General features: G+C 64.1%; 3 protein-coding genes across 3 annotated transcripts; 2 read left to right on the forward strand and 1 right to left on the reverse strand.

Moving 5' to 3' along the window:
* Window positions 1-159: 159 nt before the first annotated feature.
* PLICBS_004025 (uncharacterized protein) lies at window positions 160-876 on the reverse strand (the record flags this gene model as incomplete). Its single annotated transcript, XM_018326763.1, has 3 exons — window positions 160-511; window positions 574-624; window positions 797-876. 3 exons carry the CDS (start codon window positions 874-876, stop codon window positions 160-162), a joined length of 483 nt encoding a protein of 160 aa, XP_018175083.1.
* A 924-nt stretch (window positions 877-1,800) lies between these two features.
* Window positions 1,801-3,360, forward strand: PLICBS_004026 (uncharacterized protein; the record flags this gene model as incomplete). The annotated part of the gene is made up of 1 exon (XM_018326762.1): window positions 1,801-3,360. One exon carries the CDS (start codon window positions 1,801-1,803, stop codon window positions 3,358-3,360), a length of 1,560 nt encoding a protein of 519 aa, XP_018175082.1.
* An 8,869-nt stretch (window positions 3,361-12,229) lies between these two features.
* On the forward strand, window positions 12,230-13,224 carry PLICBS_004027 (uncharacterized protein; the record flags this gene model as incomplete). Its single annotated transcript, XM_018326761.1, has 2 exons — window positions 12,230-12,284; window positions 12,359-13,224. 2 exons carry the CDS (start codon window positions 12,230-12,232, stop codon window positions 13,222-13,224), a joined length of 921 nt encoding a protein of 306 aa, XP_018175081.1.
* Between the last annotated feature and the right edge of the window lie 4,981 nt (window positions 13,225-18,205).

The following is an 18,205-nucleotide window of genomic DNA, read 5'->3' on the forward strand; positions in this document are numbered from 1 at the left end:
TGTCAGATTCGAAGCACATGCTATGCAAAAGGGGGGAACAACGCCCTCGTTGAAGAGGTCTGTGACAGGTCCCATCAAAACTCCAGACGAGATGCGGACGGCAGACGCCTTCGTCCAACACCTCCAATCCAGCAGAGACCAAACGAGGCTTCAAGCAACTCAAATCTTGGCCGGCACCTTTCCGTCACGCACCAGCAGCCGCTCCAGCCCCCTCCGCAGCTCGGGCGCCATGCCCTCCGGGTGCGGGCGGCCCGTGGCGCGCTCGACAAAGACGTGGACGAAGCTGCCGACGGCGCGGACGGCGTCGACGCCCCGCTCGAAGACGGCCACCTCGTAGGTGACGCTGGAGCGGCCCAGCTTGGCGACGCGCACGCCCACCTCGGCGACGGCCGGGTAGGCGATGGAGGCGAAGAAGTCGGTCGACGTGTGCGCCACGAGGGGGTGCTGCGCTGAGTTGGGCGGGTGCAGGCTGCAGTGCTCCATGAGGTAGGCGTTGACGGCCGAATCGAAGCTGGGGACGGATGTGTCAGAGGTCCTGTATCCTGAAGAGGAGCCAAGTGGAGATTGACGTACAGGAAGTTGTAGACCGAGTTGTTCATGTGGTCGTACATGTCATTGTCGTTCCTGGGAGGAGCAAGTCAGCTTCAAGTTATCGAGACACAGCGCTGACCATCGACGGCCGCGCAACCGGTGGGAGGATGGCGCCATCTCAATGCAGCAAGGAGACATGAGCGACCAAACCCAAGCCCGAGCCCGAACAGCTGAGGACAAGCACCACCTCCACCAAGCAACTCACCATCGCGTCCGATAGTCCAGCACAAACGGATAGTCCCCCACGCGGCGCGCCTTGCGCTCCGACGCAGTCGACGACGCCATGGTGCGAGCGAGAGCCGAACCGAAGGCCGACGTGGTGGACCAAGGCCAAAGACAGCCGCGAGACGTCGGTGCGGGTGAGCGTTTGAGAAGCCAATAGCCGGCTAGTCGCGAGGCAAAGCGTGCGTGAGGACGAGCGAGATGATGAGAATGCTGTCGAACCCTCACGTTGCTGGCGGCGGCGGTGTTGTAAACGGCTCGGAAGCTAGTAGTAGTAGCGGCGCTGCGATTGATGATGGCGGCAATTGGCATCGGGCGGCGGCTGCGAACCGCAGGGTAGTACGTCGGACTGCGTTGCTACCAAAAACACGCGGTACGGTGGGCGCAGAAGCTACGTGTCTGATGGCAGAGACGGGAACGGGAACGAAGGTCGGCTGGCCTCAGCGTTTGCGACGACGTTGGAGCTTCACGTCGTTGACAAACAAACGCTCCGCATGCCGAGGTCCATTCAGTCCGCGGGACGGGGAAGGAGCCGTCCGCGTTGGGGCCGGGGGCGGGCACCTGCCTCCAGCACTCACCAGTGCCACCGCTGCAAGCCAACCAACCAGCAGCGGCCCAGCGGGGGGAGGATTTGTGAGGGCAACTCGCTGACATAAGCACGGCACACCAATGATCAATCCCCAGCCTCCAGGTCCCAGATCCAGGGACCACTACCCCCACCGCCGCCGCCGCCGCCATCATCTGCCGTGCCTGACCGCCTTTTTTCTGCGTCGTTGGCTTCACTCGACCTTGCTTCCTACCTTTGCGTGTCGTGTGCCTGGCCAACCCCGTCCGCCGAATTCTCCCTACGTTCCACGACAACGGCGCCAGGCCTTCCGCGCGCCAACAAGTCGTCTCGTCCGATTTCACCTCTCCCCCCCGGGGATGCTCGTTCGGGCCGGATCGCGAGCATTCGGAGCGCTACTCAAGCGAGCCGCCGCCGCCGCCATGGCCACCCCCGATGTCGAGGCCGCCCCCGCGCCGCCCCCGGCCGTGGCACCGCAGTCCGCTTCACCACCGCTGCCTCCGTCGCCGTCACTGCCTCCGGCACCACAGCGGTCCGCGTCTAGGTCGCCGCCGCCGCCGTTGAGCGCCGAGTCCAACCCGCGGCGCAAGCAGAGGCAAAAGGTGACGCAGCGCCCCAAGCACGAGGGCACCGCGCTCCCGGACCCCGATGTGCCGCTCATCACGCCCGTCGCGCCCATATGGCCGCCGCCGTACCACTTCGACGACGACCTGCGCCGCGTGCGCCCCTACCACTGGACCTACAACACGTACTGCAAGGAGCGCTGGCGCGGCCGCTCCCTCATCGACATCTTCGAGTCCGAGTTCCGCGACCGCCCCGCCGAGTACTACCGCGCCTCCATGGAGAGCGGCGACATCTGCGTCAACGGCCGCCGCGTCGGCCCCGACTACGTCGTGCGCAACGGCGACCTCGTCTCCCACACCCTCCACCGCCACGAGCCCCCCGTCACCGCCGACCCCGTCGCCATCATCCACGAGGACGACGACATGATTGTCATCAACAAGCCCTCGGGCGTCCCTGTCCACCCCGCCGGCCGCTACAAGTTCAACTCGGTCATTGAGATCATGAAGGCCGACCGCGGCGAGCACTTCATGCCCTACCCCTGCAACCGCCTCGACCGTCTGACCAGCGGCATCATGTTCATCGCCAAGAGCGTCCGCGCCGCCGAGGAGATGGGCAACCGCATCAAGCAGCGCACCGTCCGCAAGGAGTACATGGCCCGCGTCGTCGGCGAGTTCCCCGACGGCGAGGTCGTCTGCGACCAGCCCATCCTGCAAATCTCCCCCAAGCTCGGCCTCAACCGCGTCAGGGCCAACGGCAAGACGGCCCGCACCGTCTTCAAGAAGCTCGCCTACTACCCGCCCACCCAGCAGGAGCTGGCCCGCATCGCCGCCGCCGAGGCTGACGGCGCGCAAGAAAACGGCGCCGACGGCGACCCGCAGGCCAAGCCGTGGCTCAACAAGCGCGGCTACTCCGTCGTCCGCTGCCTGCCCGTGACGGGGCGCACGCATCAGATTCGCGTCCACCTGCAGTACCTCGGGCATCCCATCCAAAACGACCCTATCTACGCCAACCAGCGCGTCTGGGGCTTCGACCTCGGCCAGAGCGACGCCGACGGGACGCACAACACCGACGAGGACGTCATCAGCCGCCTGTCGCGCATGGGCAAGGAGGAGGTCGCCCAGGCCGTCGTCTACTACGACGAGATGGTCGACAAGTACGAGAAGCGCCGCGCCGAGAAGATGACGGGCGAGCTGTGCGACATGTGCGACACGCCCCTCTACTCGGACCCCGGCGCCCACGAGCTGTCCCTATGGCTGCACAGTCTGCGGTACGAGGACGCCGGAGGCGCCTGGTCCTACACCAGCCCGCTGCCCAAGTGGGCGCTGCCGCCGGAGGGCATGGCCGGGCCGACGACGGTGGGGGGCATGGAGGAGCTCGTCGACGCCGTCAAGGACGAGAACCCCGAGATGGCGGGGTGACGAGCCGCATCAGAGGGGCAATGGGGCATCGCAGCCGCGGCAGGCGGCACCCGAAGCAAGCGTGACACGGCATGGCACGGATACGATGAGGCTCTGCGGCGGTTACAGAGCAAAGGCAACTGCGCGGCGCCACTCGCCACGCGCCCCGGCCGTGGACGCTTGAAACTCATCGACGAGAGAGCCGGGCGTGGCGTCGGTCCGGATGGAGCGACCCGCAGCGTAACGGCCCGAAATTGCGTCGTGAGAGCCTCAAAAACAGACTGCGGCAGGGCGACTGGACTTGCCAGGGAGGCGCTGCGAAACATGGCCGCCGCGGGTGCCGTCGCGTTTGGCCATGATCTTCTGGAAGGAGTCGACTGTCATGTCGCACCAGTATACGCACACCCTTGGCAAACTCAGCGCCCCGTCGAGGCATGGTTCGCGTCAGAAGCCCTTGCTCGGTCGCGCCTCGCCTCCTTTACCCCGACCGGGTTGATGCTGTCCTCAGCCCGCGCTTCTCTTGTCTCGCGACATGCATGTCCGCCTCGACCAGAGGCGTTGCCAAACCTTTACGTTCATGAATCGCCAGACAGATGGCAGGAGGCTACTCCAAAACCAACGACCGAGACAACTGGTGCGGTAGAAGAGGGAGACAGCAAGACCGGCCCCCAAGGGCGCAAGGCATTAGAGCCAGCAGAAGCGAAAGCAGGAGAGTCAGGCGGCGGCATGCGCGGGCTTTGGCGAGAGCGAATGAGACCGCCAGGCTGGCGCATCCCGCCTCCCACCTCTAGGGCAGCGGACCCTGACGCGCGAGACTCGCATCCTGGTGGAAGCTGCGAAAAGGCTGGCCGACCGGGAGGAGGGAGGTGTGGCGCGGTGTGGACGTAGATGTGGTGTAGACCTGGGTGAGGACGTGGTGTCCTCGTATGGACATGGCCGACGTGCATGGGCAGCGGGTTGTTGCTGGAACCCGCACAAGATGAAGCATGCAAAGCATGTGTGTACTAAGCAAACCTGAGACATGGGTACTCAATATCGGGAAAGCCTCCACGAGCCTGCTGATGGATGCCGCGCAACCGGGTGTGTGTGAGAGAGAAACAGCGAGCGCGAGCCTGAAGTGAGCGTTTGTGCCAAGTGGAGCGCGCTATGAAAACCACCGAAGCTTCCATGGCGTCTTCCATGCGGCCTTCTAGAAGGGGACGTGGAAGGCGTTTAGGCGCGGTGGCTTGCGCACGAGCCCACCCCGAGCCGTGCTGAGAAGAGACAGCTCAGCGAGCGACGGGGAGTGAGGAATCAGGCGCTCCGACGATGCCCCAGGTCTCACTTCGCGGCTGCGTTTTCCAAATCGCTTGCCTGCGGATTCGATTGTCGCCGTGAGTGAGCGTCGGGTGCGTCGGCGACGGTGGATGAGAATGCGCTGCATAACGACAAAGACGCTGCCAGGCGTTCCCCGCCCCTGCATTCCCAAATTCCAACGCCCAACAGGGGGGGGGTTAGTTAGATGATCCTCTGGCGCGCGACCTGCACAGAGAAGCCCGACCGCTTCCGAGATGTGCTGCTCCTGCGCCTGCATTGAGCGATTGACATGAGCATGATGAGAAATGGTGGTGGTGTTGGTGAGTCGTGACGGCGGCGACGGCGGTAGCGGCAGTTGCGGTGCGGTATGGAGCCAGCCCGGCCTCGTCCAATGACTCCAATCCAATCCAGTCCAGTCCTGCGCTTGACATGCACACATCGTACGAAGCGCGAGGTGGTGGTGGTGATGTCGGACCCCGGGATTGCCCCCAGCAGGGCCAGCACCCAACTTCAACTTCAGCAGGGGGCCCGACCGAGCAGATCGGCCGCCGCGACCCTCTCCGCCGCCGTTCGCCGCGCGCAGGGCAGCGAGGTGCCCGTTCGCAAGGTGAGGCGGGTGCGTGCCCGACGCCCTCTGCCCGTTTGGTCCTTCAGGCGGGGGCCAACGTGCATGCCAGACTGCAGGCCCCGTCGTTCATGTGCAGCAGCTGGCCCGCGCCCGGAACGGTGTCTGTCGGCAAAGCCAACCAAACCGTTGTTCATTCTTTGCCATGGGCGCGCGTGTGCTTGCGTATCTCCCCAGGTACTGCAGGTAAATCGGGTATTCGTTGACCTCGTGCCGGGCCTCGTCGTCATCCTCACGTCTCGTCGCCCGCGTACCCCGACCGGCCTGACTGCCTCGAAGTCGAGCCGGTGGCGAAAAACGTGGCAGCCCCGACGACGCTTGCCCTCGACGCCCCTCCGTCAACACCACTCTCGTAGGCCCGGTGCCGTCGGAAACATCCTGCCATGACAGCTGGGCAAGGAGCATCAAGATTTTAGCGCCGCCAGCCGCATGCTAGTCGCATTTGCCGTGCCTGCTTTCCCGACCCCGTCCAAAATAGCAGACTGAGGGACGCACATGCTCACACCTTTCCGCTGAAACATAATGTGCCCCTCCCTGGCCGCTGTTGCAGAAGCGCATCCTCTGGGCCGTCGTCGGGCCCGGCCGCGGTGAGTCTTTGGGCCGTCCTCACCGACGGAAAGACGGGCAGACGGGCAGACATAAACATGCGGAGCGGTCCAGCCGCGCGGACGGGCCGTACGTGGGCTCCTGCGATGGCAACGGGCGGTCGCAGCGTTCGGCAGCCGCGCCGTCCGTCCAGTCCCTGGTGTTGGTCACAATGACGCATGGCCAGGGCGCAGCACTTGGCAGGGGAGCCCCCAGCTGCTGCAGACGGCCCGTATTAGCACGGCCGTTGTGCTGCGATTGGCGAGGAGGCAAGACGAGATGGCGCGACCCGCTGAGTGAGGGCAACGTCGTGCCTTCAAAGCATGCATCTCGGGATCTCGTAACGCTCCATCATCGCCAGCGCTTGCCCTCGAGTGCTGTACGCGAAAGGGACAATCTGTGGTGAGCGGTCTGCGCGGTGAGTCCACACCGCCTCAGCACCTCGTTCCCGTGGCCTCTGGAAGAAAGGGGCAGGTGATGTAATGCCAATGCCTCCTCCTGCTCGGCCACCCTGGGCGACGTGGTGCATGAACGCCGGCTTGTTGGTAAACTTTCGCAGGAACCAAGGCGCAACCGCGAGTCCGAGCCAACGCTGCAAACCCCAGCGACGGTATCTTGGCATCACGCGATGCTCGCGGCCTCGAGGATCGTTTGCCCAGGCCTGGAATGAGGGTGAACCCAGGCTTGGCCCTCTCCCGAAGCTGCGGCACCTCCTAACAACCCACCAAATCCACATCGGACGCTCCGTCGGGGAAGGTCGTGTTATGCCTCCTCGACAAAGCCCCAATCAACTCCCGTTCGGCCATTGCCGCAACCAGAGGTCCATGGGCGTGGCCGTTTCGACTTGAGGCCCAGGGTTTCATGTAGCGGCCCACAGCGAGACCGCAGCGACATGCCAATGCGATCCAACAGGGCTCGGGACAGTACTGCACAGTCCGGTGCGACAACATCATGCATTTACAATTAGTTACGGCATGGCGACCATCTGCGCGCAGAGAGACGGGCTCGGCTACCAGCCGAACAACGTGCGTACGTACGTACGTCCTTGCACATGCGACGCGGTCGAGGCGTCATTGTGGACGCTCGTGGCGGTGCATGGGCCGGGAGGCGTCCGTTGCCCAAAATATCCCACAGCGCGGCGCTGGGGGTCAGCGTCGCACGCCGTGGGTTGTGCCTCGTGGCTTGGCCGTTGGTGGTTGGGTTTGCGGAGTCTCCTAAAACGTTTCTTGGCTTCCCGTTGAGGCTGCCTGGAAGTCGAATGCAGGGTCTGTATGCAGTCGCCTCTTCCTGCGTCTCAATGCCACCTGAGACGCCACGCCAGACAACGTCCAAGTGAAGAACCAACTCGACGCCCGCCGCGGCAAGGACAGACATGGGCGAATGGAAGGTTTGCCGTGTCTGTCCTGGGTGTTTGGGGTCCAACAGAGTTGGGCGGCGGCCGCGGGCAGACTTTGCCCGGCTGTAGTGTGCGTTGGACGGGCAGCCAAGACGACGTCGCATCGGGGGGGTCGCAGCTCATCTCGGCTCGATCTGCTTCACAAGGCAGCCCCGTTCCTGTGACTGAGGCCCCATATGCCCGCAGCTGGGGCTCGTGAATTTTGGTCGTCTTCATCCGGCGGCCTTCTCCCCGGCCCACCAGACCCTCCGCCCACCCATGCAGGATCGACCACCAATCCAACGCTGCTGGGGCCGGCGTCCAGTCGCAGCGCTGCCCTGGGGCCCAAGATCCGCAGTACCGGCTCGCTGGGACTGCGTCATCAGCCAAGGGCCACCCTCCAGCAGAAAGCAGTGCGCCATCCCCAGGGCCCATGTCTTGGAGCGACGGACAGGCGGATCCCAGTGAGGATCCCCGGGAGGCGTGGTCACCACAGGGAGCGCGCGAGTACCGTTGGGCAGGCACTGGAGGCCGTACCGCTCGAAACTGAGACACGACGCCGGCATATGGGCAAGGTTGGCGACATGGCCAGTTCCTGAACGCTGGGAGACCCAAGCCAAGCAAGGTGCACCCCAAGGCACGAGGTTCCACGTGCGGATGACGCCACTGGGCCTGACGGCTGCCGAACGAAACAACACAACCCGCGACAGGGCCTCGAGGGGGTGAATGTTGTGAGGCTTGCGGCGATGACCAAACGGGGGCCGGTGGGATGAATATTGTCGAGCGTTACGCAGCTGTGGCTGCAGGCCAGGCACAATTTTTTTCTGGCGGTGTTGGAGCGGCCGTGGTGCCTGGCAGCCTCAATTTGCTCATATACAGCAGGGCAGGAGCAATGGACTGGAGGGGAGGTGACTGCCACATGGAACAGCGAGTACCGACCATGCGACCGTCCGCTGCCCAGGTGCACGGCAGGCGCACCAACGTGCCTGTGGCGACGCCTCCCAGGCCGGTTCGGGCAAGACTGGGTACCAGACAGCACCGGCATCCCGCGCTGCGGCGGCAAGTACCGTCGGCCTAGGAGAGACACCACATGCATTGCGGTGTCGGGTGGCATCTCAGGCACCCAAGAACCCCCAAGGCACCAGCTATCTATAGCCTCTGGCGGCTGCAACATGGCGCTGCGGCGTCGGCAGGCTTCCACCACCGCATTCTATTTTGCAGTGCATTTCGCATTTGCGCGGTGACCAACCGCCGACCCCATTCATTCATTGTGCGTCTTTATTTGCAGGACCCGGGATGCACGCCGCAGAATAGGCCAGGCAGAAGCTGGCGCAGCGAACAAAACATGATTGCCTAGAGGAGGGCTGGTGTGCGCTTGGTACAGTCGGGTGCTGTATTGTCTCCCTCCGGGCCGGGTTCTCAATGCACCTCCCCCCATCTCACGGGATGGTGCGGCCGACCCGCATGAGGCATGGCCGACGAAGCCGGCCAGGCAATTCGAGAATGTCGCAGTGGTGAGGAAATGGGCGAGACACCGGGACCCGATGGGCGGAATTGGCCCGCTGGGACAGCCGAGCCGTGTGTCGGCAAACCTGCCCAAGCGCCGTAACGTGCCTACGTTAGGGGACGCCGCAGCGGGCTCTAGCAGCCTCACTCAGGTCGCTGGCGATCCCACTAACAAGGCCCAGCGGGCCTGCCGGCAGCGCTCGTCAGACACTGCTGGGGCCGGCGGCGCGTTGGACGGGACGCCGCTACGCCCGACGCAGCACGCGACAGCGCCTGTGAGTTGGCTTAGCGGGCGCCGGCGCAGCGGGCTCCCTGGCCGTGGGACCGTACAAGCGCGGCACTTGCGGGCACATCCCCATCATCCATGCCAGTGGAAGCGCGTTCCAGGTTCCGCACCACGGGTCAGCGCCTTCTAGCGGGATGCTGCGAAGTGGCTGCAAACGCCAGCAGCTAATTGCCACGCGCTGCCCTTGTCTCTGCCCTGCGTGCTAGCTGCTAGCCCGGGCTGAAACGCGCGGGGCACGGCCGCAGAGAGAGCGAGAGAGTCTCTCGTTCTTGACGACGGTCCAGGGCATTGGCGCGAGACCACGACGACGACGCCGCCGCCGCCGCCGCCGCGGTGGAGGGACGGGTGGGCGAGCAAGGGACATCAATTGCCCGTGTGGCTGCTGATGAGGGCCGCTGATGGCCGGAGGGAGCGCAACGAGTGACTGGTCGGGCGGCCACCGGTGAAGAGGTCCCGGTGGCGCGCCTGGGCTGGCGCTGGCCGTGGCTTCCCATTGACTGATTGAGAACGCCCAATTGATGAATGGGTGAATCCGGTCGCTGCCTCGGGGACAATCGCGGCGGGGAGCTCGGCCAATAAGCCGGGAGGCTGCTGCTGCGAAGGCCGCCACGCGGGCGTGGCACATGGCATGGCGACGAGTGTCGCGCATCGCCAGGGGCTTCGTGGGAGGAGCGAGCAAGAGAGGTGATGTGTGTGCCCCCTTTCCCGTGTACTTTGCGATTGGGCGCGCCGCCAGTTGCGCCTTGACCTCTGGGTTGCAACAGGGCCAGCATGCCAGCCAGGCCAGAAACTTGGGAACCCACTTGGCCAGCGATCACCACTGTCAGTGTCAGTTGTCAGTGTCACCGCCGCGGGCCGCCGACCATCTTGATCGCACTACCGCACGGTAGGCATCTGGCCAAGTGCAGGCGGCTGCTGCTGCTGCGGGTGCTTGTTGGCGGCCCACTCCCGTATCCTTCTAGGCTGCACGACGACGGGGCTTCCATGGATGCCGTGCACCCTCTCGTCGACGCTACGACGGGACTTCGGGAGGAATACGGTCGCTGAGCCGCGCCCGCCTGCGTCGGTGAAGCAGGGAGGCACGGCACAGCACACGCGAGCTGAACCGGGGCGGAAGTGGACGCGGAAATGGAAAAGCTTATCAATCCATCGCCTATCGATCGAACGGCGCGAAGATTCAAGGTTCCGTCTCGCCTGCGGTTTTGCTTTTTTGCTTTGCCTGCTGGGCTTGTCTCTTTTACCCTTCGGGATTCTTTCGGGGACCCTTCCGCTCCAGGGCCAGCGAGCCGACGGCAGCTGGGCCGCGTCTGTCCCGCGAGCGCAGGCCCGTTCTGTCTGTGGCTGCTCTGCCTGGGTGGAATTTGCCGTCGTTCCGTTGCCGCTGACGGGGGGGGAGGTAATTATGGCGCACACCATCAACGTCTTCGCGCGGAAGTCTGTCTGTCGGCCAGTGCGGGCGGTACCTACGGAATGCGTGCGGTGGGCGCCGCAGCGTGAGTACCTAGACCTGGAAGTAGGCCGGCGGGTCGGCGAATCGAGAGACGGGGTGCTTGCTTACCTCAACACTGGAACTGCCCGGGTGCTCAGCCACACCTCTTGCGCTGTAATGCGCTGCGCTGCGGCGTGCTGCACGCACCTCAGCCTGCGTGAGGCGGCAGGCCGGGTACGACGGGCATGCCGGATGGCCTGCAGGGCTTGGCCTGGCACATGGCATCCCGTCCCTGGGGAGAGAAAATTTTGGACGCTGTTTCTGCCCGGCCAATCCCTACTGGCAGTTGATGCTGGTACGGTAGCTGGTGGTTGCTGCTGCGCCTGCGGCCGCGCTGCCAAATCTCTGTCCCTGTCCCGGCCGCCTCCGGCACTTGGCCTTGGGCCCCCGATGTGCCGCGCCCGACAGGCATGATGACTGATGACGCTTCGCTCTGCCCGGGCGAGCCCACCGCACCGCACCGCACCGCACACCGCGCGCACACCTCACCGCTGACGGAGACGGACATCCCACTGCGTGACGGGCGGTGCGCCTGGAGAAGCGGGCCACGTGACGCCGACGGGGAACCTTGGCAGGGAGACAAGCGCATCGCATCGCTCCCGTCGGTGGGTGCCGGTGCCGCCGCAGGGGAGCAGCAGTAACTAGCAGCAGGCCCGGCTGGATGGAAAATAACGGCAAGCCGGACAGACAGGTGGCTCCCGGTGCCGGGCACAATTTCCAGTGTCGGCGACGGGTCTCCCAATGCGGCATGAGGCTGCCAACCTTGCGTGCCCGTGTACGCGGTCGTTGGCCGTGAGGCGGTGGATGGAGGGATGGCTGCAATGGCCAGACGACAGCAGTGGGCAGTTGCAGCGCACAGGGCCACCACCACTGGGCTCTACCCACAGGGGGGGGGGGGAGGGGTTCCATAGTGGCGGGCGGACAGCAGAGTTGCCCTAAGGTGGTGAGGCCAGGCAGGCAGGCGGGCGGGCGGGCAGGCCATCACCACAGCAGGCCACCTGGGGCACCACCACCACAGGCCAGCCACAGGGATGGGGAGGGCAGGCCACAGAGGCGGCCACAGGCCACACAACCTTCTGGCAGGAGAGGAGAGCCACCGCCGCACCACCACACGCCATCCACCCGCCGCCAACACCCATCAGCGTTTTTTCCCTCTCTCTCTCTCGTGGCCCGGCGCAAGCTTGGCAAGCCACACGCCCTAGCTCCAGCTCGCCCACGCCTCTCACCCTCCTCACACCCTCTCGGTGCGCCCCCCCTCCCAAACAGCGCCCCTGGCCCTCCCGGGGGTCCGCATCGCGCACCCCTGCCCGCGAGTGACTTCGGCTAAGGGCACCCCCATCTCCACCACCCTTCTCCAAGTACCTCAGGACTAGTGCGCTACGGGCTCCACCCCTCACGTCTGTCCCCCGGACCACGATATAATTCTCCATCCATCTCGCAGTCGGCAGAACCTCCAGCTAGCCCATCCAGATCCATGTGAGCCACCGAGCATTTAAATAAGTTGCGAGGATCCCGCTCCACCCTGCCTACCTTGGCCCTTCTAGAAGACGTCCACTCTTACCATCATCACCCATCACAACATCAACTGTCCATTACAACATCCATCATCATCATCCCTCCTCCATACTATATCATCACTGCAACGACAACTGCCATCCAGACAGCAGACTGAACAACATCGTCACCATACAACCAACTCCCGTCACGCGTCCCCACGCATCATCCACAATGCCACCGCGTGCGTCGTCTGCGGAACCCGCAGCCAAGTCCTCAAAAAGAAAGGGTGAGCCCCCCAATCCTCATCACACATCCGTCGCTCCCGAGCCGTCACAGACTTGCTAACACACGAACCGACAGGCACCCGAAGCGTGTCCACCCTCACGCCGTCGCAGCTGGCCCGCAAGAGGGCCAACGACCGCGAGGCCCAGCGTGCCATCCGCGCCCGCACAAAGGAGCACATTGAGCGCCTCGAGCGCGAGCTCGACGAGCTCCGCAGCCACCAGAGCCGTGACCGCACGGTCCAGGACCTCCTCCGACGGAACAAGGCTCTCGAGGACGAGCTGCGTCGCTTGAAGGAGAACATGGGCACCGTGTCCATGAACTCGTCGCCGTACTCGGCCCCCGCAGGTACGACACTCCTCGCCACGGGCCTGGACGCCGACTCCCTCCACCACAAGCACCAGCACCATCACGCCGGCCTCCTGTCCCAGAGCCTCGCCCGGCTAACTCCCAGCCCTTCAGTGTTCGACGACAACCTCAGCACAACGAGCGGCGGCGCCCCGCCCATCCCCAGCCCGCAGATGTCGCCGCTGCCCTCGGCCGCCGACTACGCGCCCCTGCCCGAGTTCGGCCAGCAGCAGCAGCACCAGCATCAACAGCAGCACCAGCAGCACCAGTACGTGGGCATGCCCAACAGCTGCGAGACGTGGGCCGCCACCATCCCCAGCACCGCCGCGGGCATGCCACCCAGCGTCCCGAGCCCGTCGCCGTCCATCGCCGACGAGTACGGCGCCTCGGCCGCCTACATCCCCACGAGCGTGCCCGCGTCCATGATGCCCTCCAACAAGGACGTCAAGCTCGAGTTTGACAACATGCAGTCCATGGGCCAGGGCTACATGCACCACGAGCATCCCCACCACCAGCCCCAGCAGCGCAACGCCGCCTGGAACGTGTACCCCATGTACTATGACGGCGCGCAGCAGGCCGTGGGCGTTTCGCGATGACAACTACCGTGGGCGCAGCTTGGCTCTGTACAGGGCTGAGTGACTACACTCGAGGCGGACCGCGCAGCAAATGGATCGACAAGCACACGCCCATGCGAGCTGGCAGCTTCTACGACGAGCCTGATCAGACACTTGATTGGCCGCCAGTTGCAGCAAACATCGGAGACGCCAGAGACGAATCGAAGGTCGATGGCCAGCCCGGTGCGCGAAAGGGACAACGCTGAGCCGAGGCTCTGGTCCGAACCGCCACTCTGGACGCGGCGACAAACCGTCGAGCCCGCGGGCTCCACCGCGTCACGACGAGTCACAGGCGAAGCCGAGCCTCCCAGGTCGCCACTCGGGCATCCACACCGGCGTCCGCAACACGATTGATGGACGCCTGTAGGAAGGATGCCCAGGCCACAGCGGAAGCCCCTTCACTGCACTGCACGGCGAGGGCGAGGATGTGCCGGCCAGAGCGCTGCCGAGACCAACACGAACACGACTGATACGACACTGCATAGAACGGAATGGACGCTTTTTACTGGTCAGGTGTGTTTGTACAACAAAGTGGGATTTTGGGACACTGTGTTTCCTTTGGCTATTGAACGTTTAGGAGGTTTTCTGTGGTGTTTTGGGGTTCTTGGCACAGAAAAGAGACAGGGAATACCATGGACGGCGAAACGCGTGTGGCTTACAAGTAGAAAGGGGGCGAAGCGGATGGGAAGGGCTGACAGGCCTCTTCCGTACCAAAGATACGATACTTGTTGGTTTTTCAGTCGTCGTCACCAAGAACCATACACGACTTAGAGCAAGATATCAATTCAACATGACACGTCATGATCAATCACTCTGGATGCCTCTTTTGCTTCGTCTCCATCTACTCCTGCTGTGACTTGTCTTGTCTTGACGGGTTCCATTGCCGGTGACACGGTGACGACATTTTTCAATGAAGACGCAGTTGACCCGCATACGTGCTTTGCTTTCTGCGGCAGCCTTCCTTGGCGGGCGGCACCCTCCCCCTGATGTCTCGCCCGTTGGGGGCATCCTCCGCTGCGGTGCAACATGAGATGCGGTGCGGTGCCGGTGGCCGCCCCTGCACGCCCACTTCCACTTCCACTCCATGGAACAAACCTGCCCGGGGTGCGCCGGCGCGCGCGCCGTGCGACCACCACGCAACAAACGTCACACACACACACAGGGCAAAAAAACCCACCCAACACAACGTCCGAGGACATGCGTCGGCGCTGAGTGCCGGACGAAAGAAGTAGAACGACGAGAGAGGCGAAAGCGGTGCGCGGGCGTGCTGGAGGGTGGGGTGCCACTGGGTGGCTGCACAGGCCGACCAATACCCGCGGGGGGGGGGGGGGGGGGGGAGGGCCAGCGAGGCACACGGCTTGCTACGTACTGCATACGCACGCAGACACAAGACACAGGATGGGAGGGTACGGTATGGTATGGCACGGGCAGGCATGGCATGGCAGGTTTGCCAGATTGGGCATTGCCGAATAGGCGGCGGCGATGGTGATGGTGGTGGTGGTGGCGGCGGCGGGCGGAACGGAAACAACGCAAAGCAAGCAGAGCGGAATCGCAGCGAAGCGCAGTGAAGATGCGCGGGCCAACTGTGTATGTCTGCGTGTGTGTGTGTGCCTGCCTGCGTGTGCTTGTATGTGCGTGTGTGTGTGTGTGTTTGTGTGTGTGCCTCTCTCTGGGAGTGAGCTGGGCCTGCGCTCACAGAACCGGCCTGCCCGGCCGGAGAGGCGGTGCGGACCTTCGGGCGCCGAGAAGAGTCCTGGGAGAGAACGAGACAGAGTCCAGAGAGAGAGATCCGGCGTGAAGAAAGAGTGGGACCGGGCCACGCTGCTCCGCTGCTCGCTGGGAGGCCTTGTGGCGGGGCGGCAGCCAGCACCAGCACCAGCACGCTGGGCAGCCTGCCAGTCGCGGGGGATTAGACGGGCGCAACGACGGGGGCTTGCGAGGCGCCGGCAGAGCCGCGGCAGCGACCTGAACAGCGCTGCAGGTCCACGTGTGCCAGCACGCCAAGGCCCTCTAAAGCCCCCCCCCCCCGAAAGCAACTGTGCGCCTATAGGCACGAGGGGGAGGGAAAACCGCGGCGTCTGATGCGGCCAACAGCCGGGCGTGCCCAGCGGCGGAGCCGCGGAGGCGGCGGCGGGCGGGCGGCGATGGCGACGGGGCAGTGCCCCGTTTCGGGAATTCGCTTCCACCGACGCGCGAATGGCTGCACCATTCTTTTGTGTCCGTGTTTTTTTCTTCTCTTGGCTCATCCCCGTGTGCTTCGGCATTGGGCCTCCGTCGTACCCCGATGGGCGTGTGCGTGCGTGTGTGTGTATTTGGATTATTCAGAGTGGCATGGCCACACGGGAGAGATGGATGGATGGATGGATGGATGGATGACTGGATGACCGGACTGTGCAAGGAGGCAAAAATGGCGTATACGTGCGGAGTGTACCTCGGCTTCGCGAGTATGGTGTAGATGACCCCCCGTTATATCCGTTGCGTGCGTCGGTGCCCTTTCGGAGATAGGATCCCGACAGCGCGGTTAAGGTACTAGGTAGGTATGACTGTATGTGTACGTACCTCCTGTGCTTCGTATGGCAAAACCCTCCGGAGTGAAGTTTGTTTTGGATGCTCGGTGCGCCCTGGCTTGGAGGCGTGCGTGGCATCATGTTGGGCGGTCGCGTGTAAGTGCCACGGCATTGGCGGGGGGGAGGCCAAGAGCACCCAAGAGCACCCGCCATAATCAACAGGTGTAGATGGGTCGATCGTTACCACTGCCTCGGGTCTGCGGCGGCGCCCGTGTTCGTATTCCGTCCAGTCACGTCCAGCCCCTGTCGCCATCCCTTGCGTTTTTTTCATCCATCCAGCCATCGCATCCTTGGCGAGCACATGGGAGAAAGGAAGGAGGCAAGCCCAGCGAAGCCAAGGTCCCCTGCCTTACGGCAGCGTTGCCCTCGGAGCGGAGAGGGAGGGGGGGCCCGTTCGCCGCCGCCGCTGCCTGCAAGGGCACGGCACGGGCATGGGTATGGGCATGGGCGTGGGCGTGGACATGGGCATCGAAGATGAAGGCCACAACGCGAAGCATCCATATCCAACAACGCTTGCCAAGACATTCGTAAACACGCACCATGGTGGAAAATAGGGGAGGGGGGAGGGAAGCAAAAGAGAACTCTAAAAAGATACATGTCCTAGGGGGCGTGTGTTGGAAAGCGAGTCCATGGTCGGGGACCAAGTGTACTTCGTGCCAAGTGGTGGCCGTCCCTCTGGGGATAGAACGGGTAGGACGGGAAGCCGGGGGCCTGCTGGTGGTGAATACGTGCACGGGAGCCGGAAACCGGAGTGTTGGGAAGGGAACATACGGGGGCGAAAAAGGGCCGCCCGCGCCCGCGTCACGGGGCCCGGCGAGCGGGCGTGCCAAGACCCGGACCCGGGGCGGTGGTAGAGACGGGTACGGCGGGGAGGGCAGGAAAGCAAAAAAAGAACCACGCGAGAATGAGAAGATGGCGGTGCTTGGCGAATATGCGCTTGGCCATGCACGGGACGCGAAGGGTTGGGTGCCACGAGGGTTGCTAAGAAAACAAGGTATGGTGCTAGGTGAACTAGACGGGGGGCAGGTTGCAAGGCAAGGTGAGCCGAGGGTGACGGATGGGCGAGACGGAATGGGGGATCGGAGGGCCCCGCGTTTGGCGGTTCAGCGACGCGCTGTAGGGCATCTCAGTGGCAGTGCAGCGCAGTGCAGCGCGTCTCGCTGCCGCTACGAGCGCTGTAGTCTACCCACGCCCATCCAACACGATCCATCCATCCATGCCCACGTGCCATGCGGCGGCCCGCCCGCCGGCGAGCGCCTAGGTGAGTGTCGGTGGGCGCCGGTCGGTGAAGGACGGGCGCTTCGCAAGGCGCATGTGAGTGAAAGGGCCTGCCAAGGGTAACTAAAACAGGCCCCGGACGCCGTCCTTCTAGGCGGTGCTAGCAGTTAGCAGATGGGCATGGCATGGCATGGCATCATGGATCTGGGCGTGCGGGCGGTGCGTGTGTGCCCGCGCCAAAGGCTAATCAATCGTGCATCTAGATCGGGGGTTCCAGCGTGCCGGGACGACTGCCAAGAAGGGATCGCTGTTCCCTTCCGTGGGTTGGTGCGCTACCTAAGGCAGACTGGGGGGTGTGAGCTGTCCGGGCTCTGGAGGTTCCCGCTAGGGGACCGCCAGCGTGAGGCTCAGCAGCTGCACCAGCGATCGCGTCCCCACGCTGTCCGGCCAGGCCAGGCCAACTGCTCAACACAGCGTTTGGCTGGCGTCAGAGTGCCAGGTCAGGTGACTCCTCGATAGGCTTGGCATCCGGGCTTGGGAGGATCTGGCTTCCGGCGTGCTGGGTGCTGGTGTTGAGTTTACTTCGCTGGGGCGCGGAATAGGACGGCCGCCAACAGGCCTCGCCCGGTGCTCTCCGGCCAGTCCCAAGCGAATGGTAGCCCGGCCCGGCGTCGGCACCGGAGCGGTACGAGGCCCCCTGCGGGCCCAGCGTGCGCCGGACCAAGTACCGCACGGGTGTGGCGAGTGCAACGCGGCCTGGCGGCTCCCGTGGCTTGGCCGATGCCGCGTGGCTCAGCCCAGCAAGCACGCACCACAAATCACCAACTTAACCTTTTTCTCACTTTTAACGTTCAAAAGTGGCTCCCGACATCGCGGAACTCGCTGGCGAACCGGGGAATTTACCCTCCTTTAGTGGCATCTTGGCGTTTTGCCGTTCAAACCTCCCGGTCGGCGGCTTTCGATGCCCTTCTGCCGTCATGCCACGCGCTTCGCTGGTTTGACTGTGCTGCACCACACTTCACACCAATACTATCCCCTCCCTCTGCTAGGACTCGTATGATCTGTCAGAGCTGGCTGGACGGTGCTAGACACCGCTAGAGGAGCTCCCTTGCAGATCGTGCATCCCGCATCACGGGGAAAGCTCTGGGCTAGGCGCGCCCGACGCGCCAGACTCGTAT

Source organism: Purpureocillium lilacinum (assembly GCF_023168085.1).
Source record: "Purpureocillium lilacinum CBS 284.36 DNA, scaffold_3, whole genome shotgun sequence".
Taxonomy (NCBI): domain Eukaryota; kingdom Fungi; phylum Ascomycota; class Sordariomycetes; order Hypocreales; family Ophiocordycipitaceae; genus Purpureocillium; species Purpureocillium lilacinum.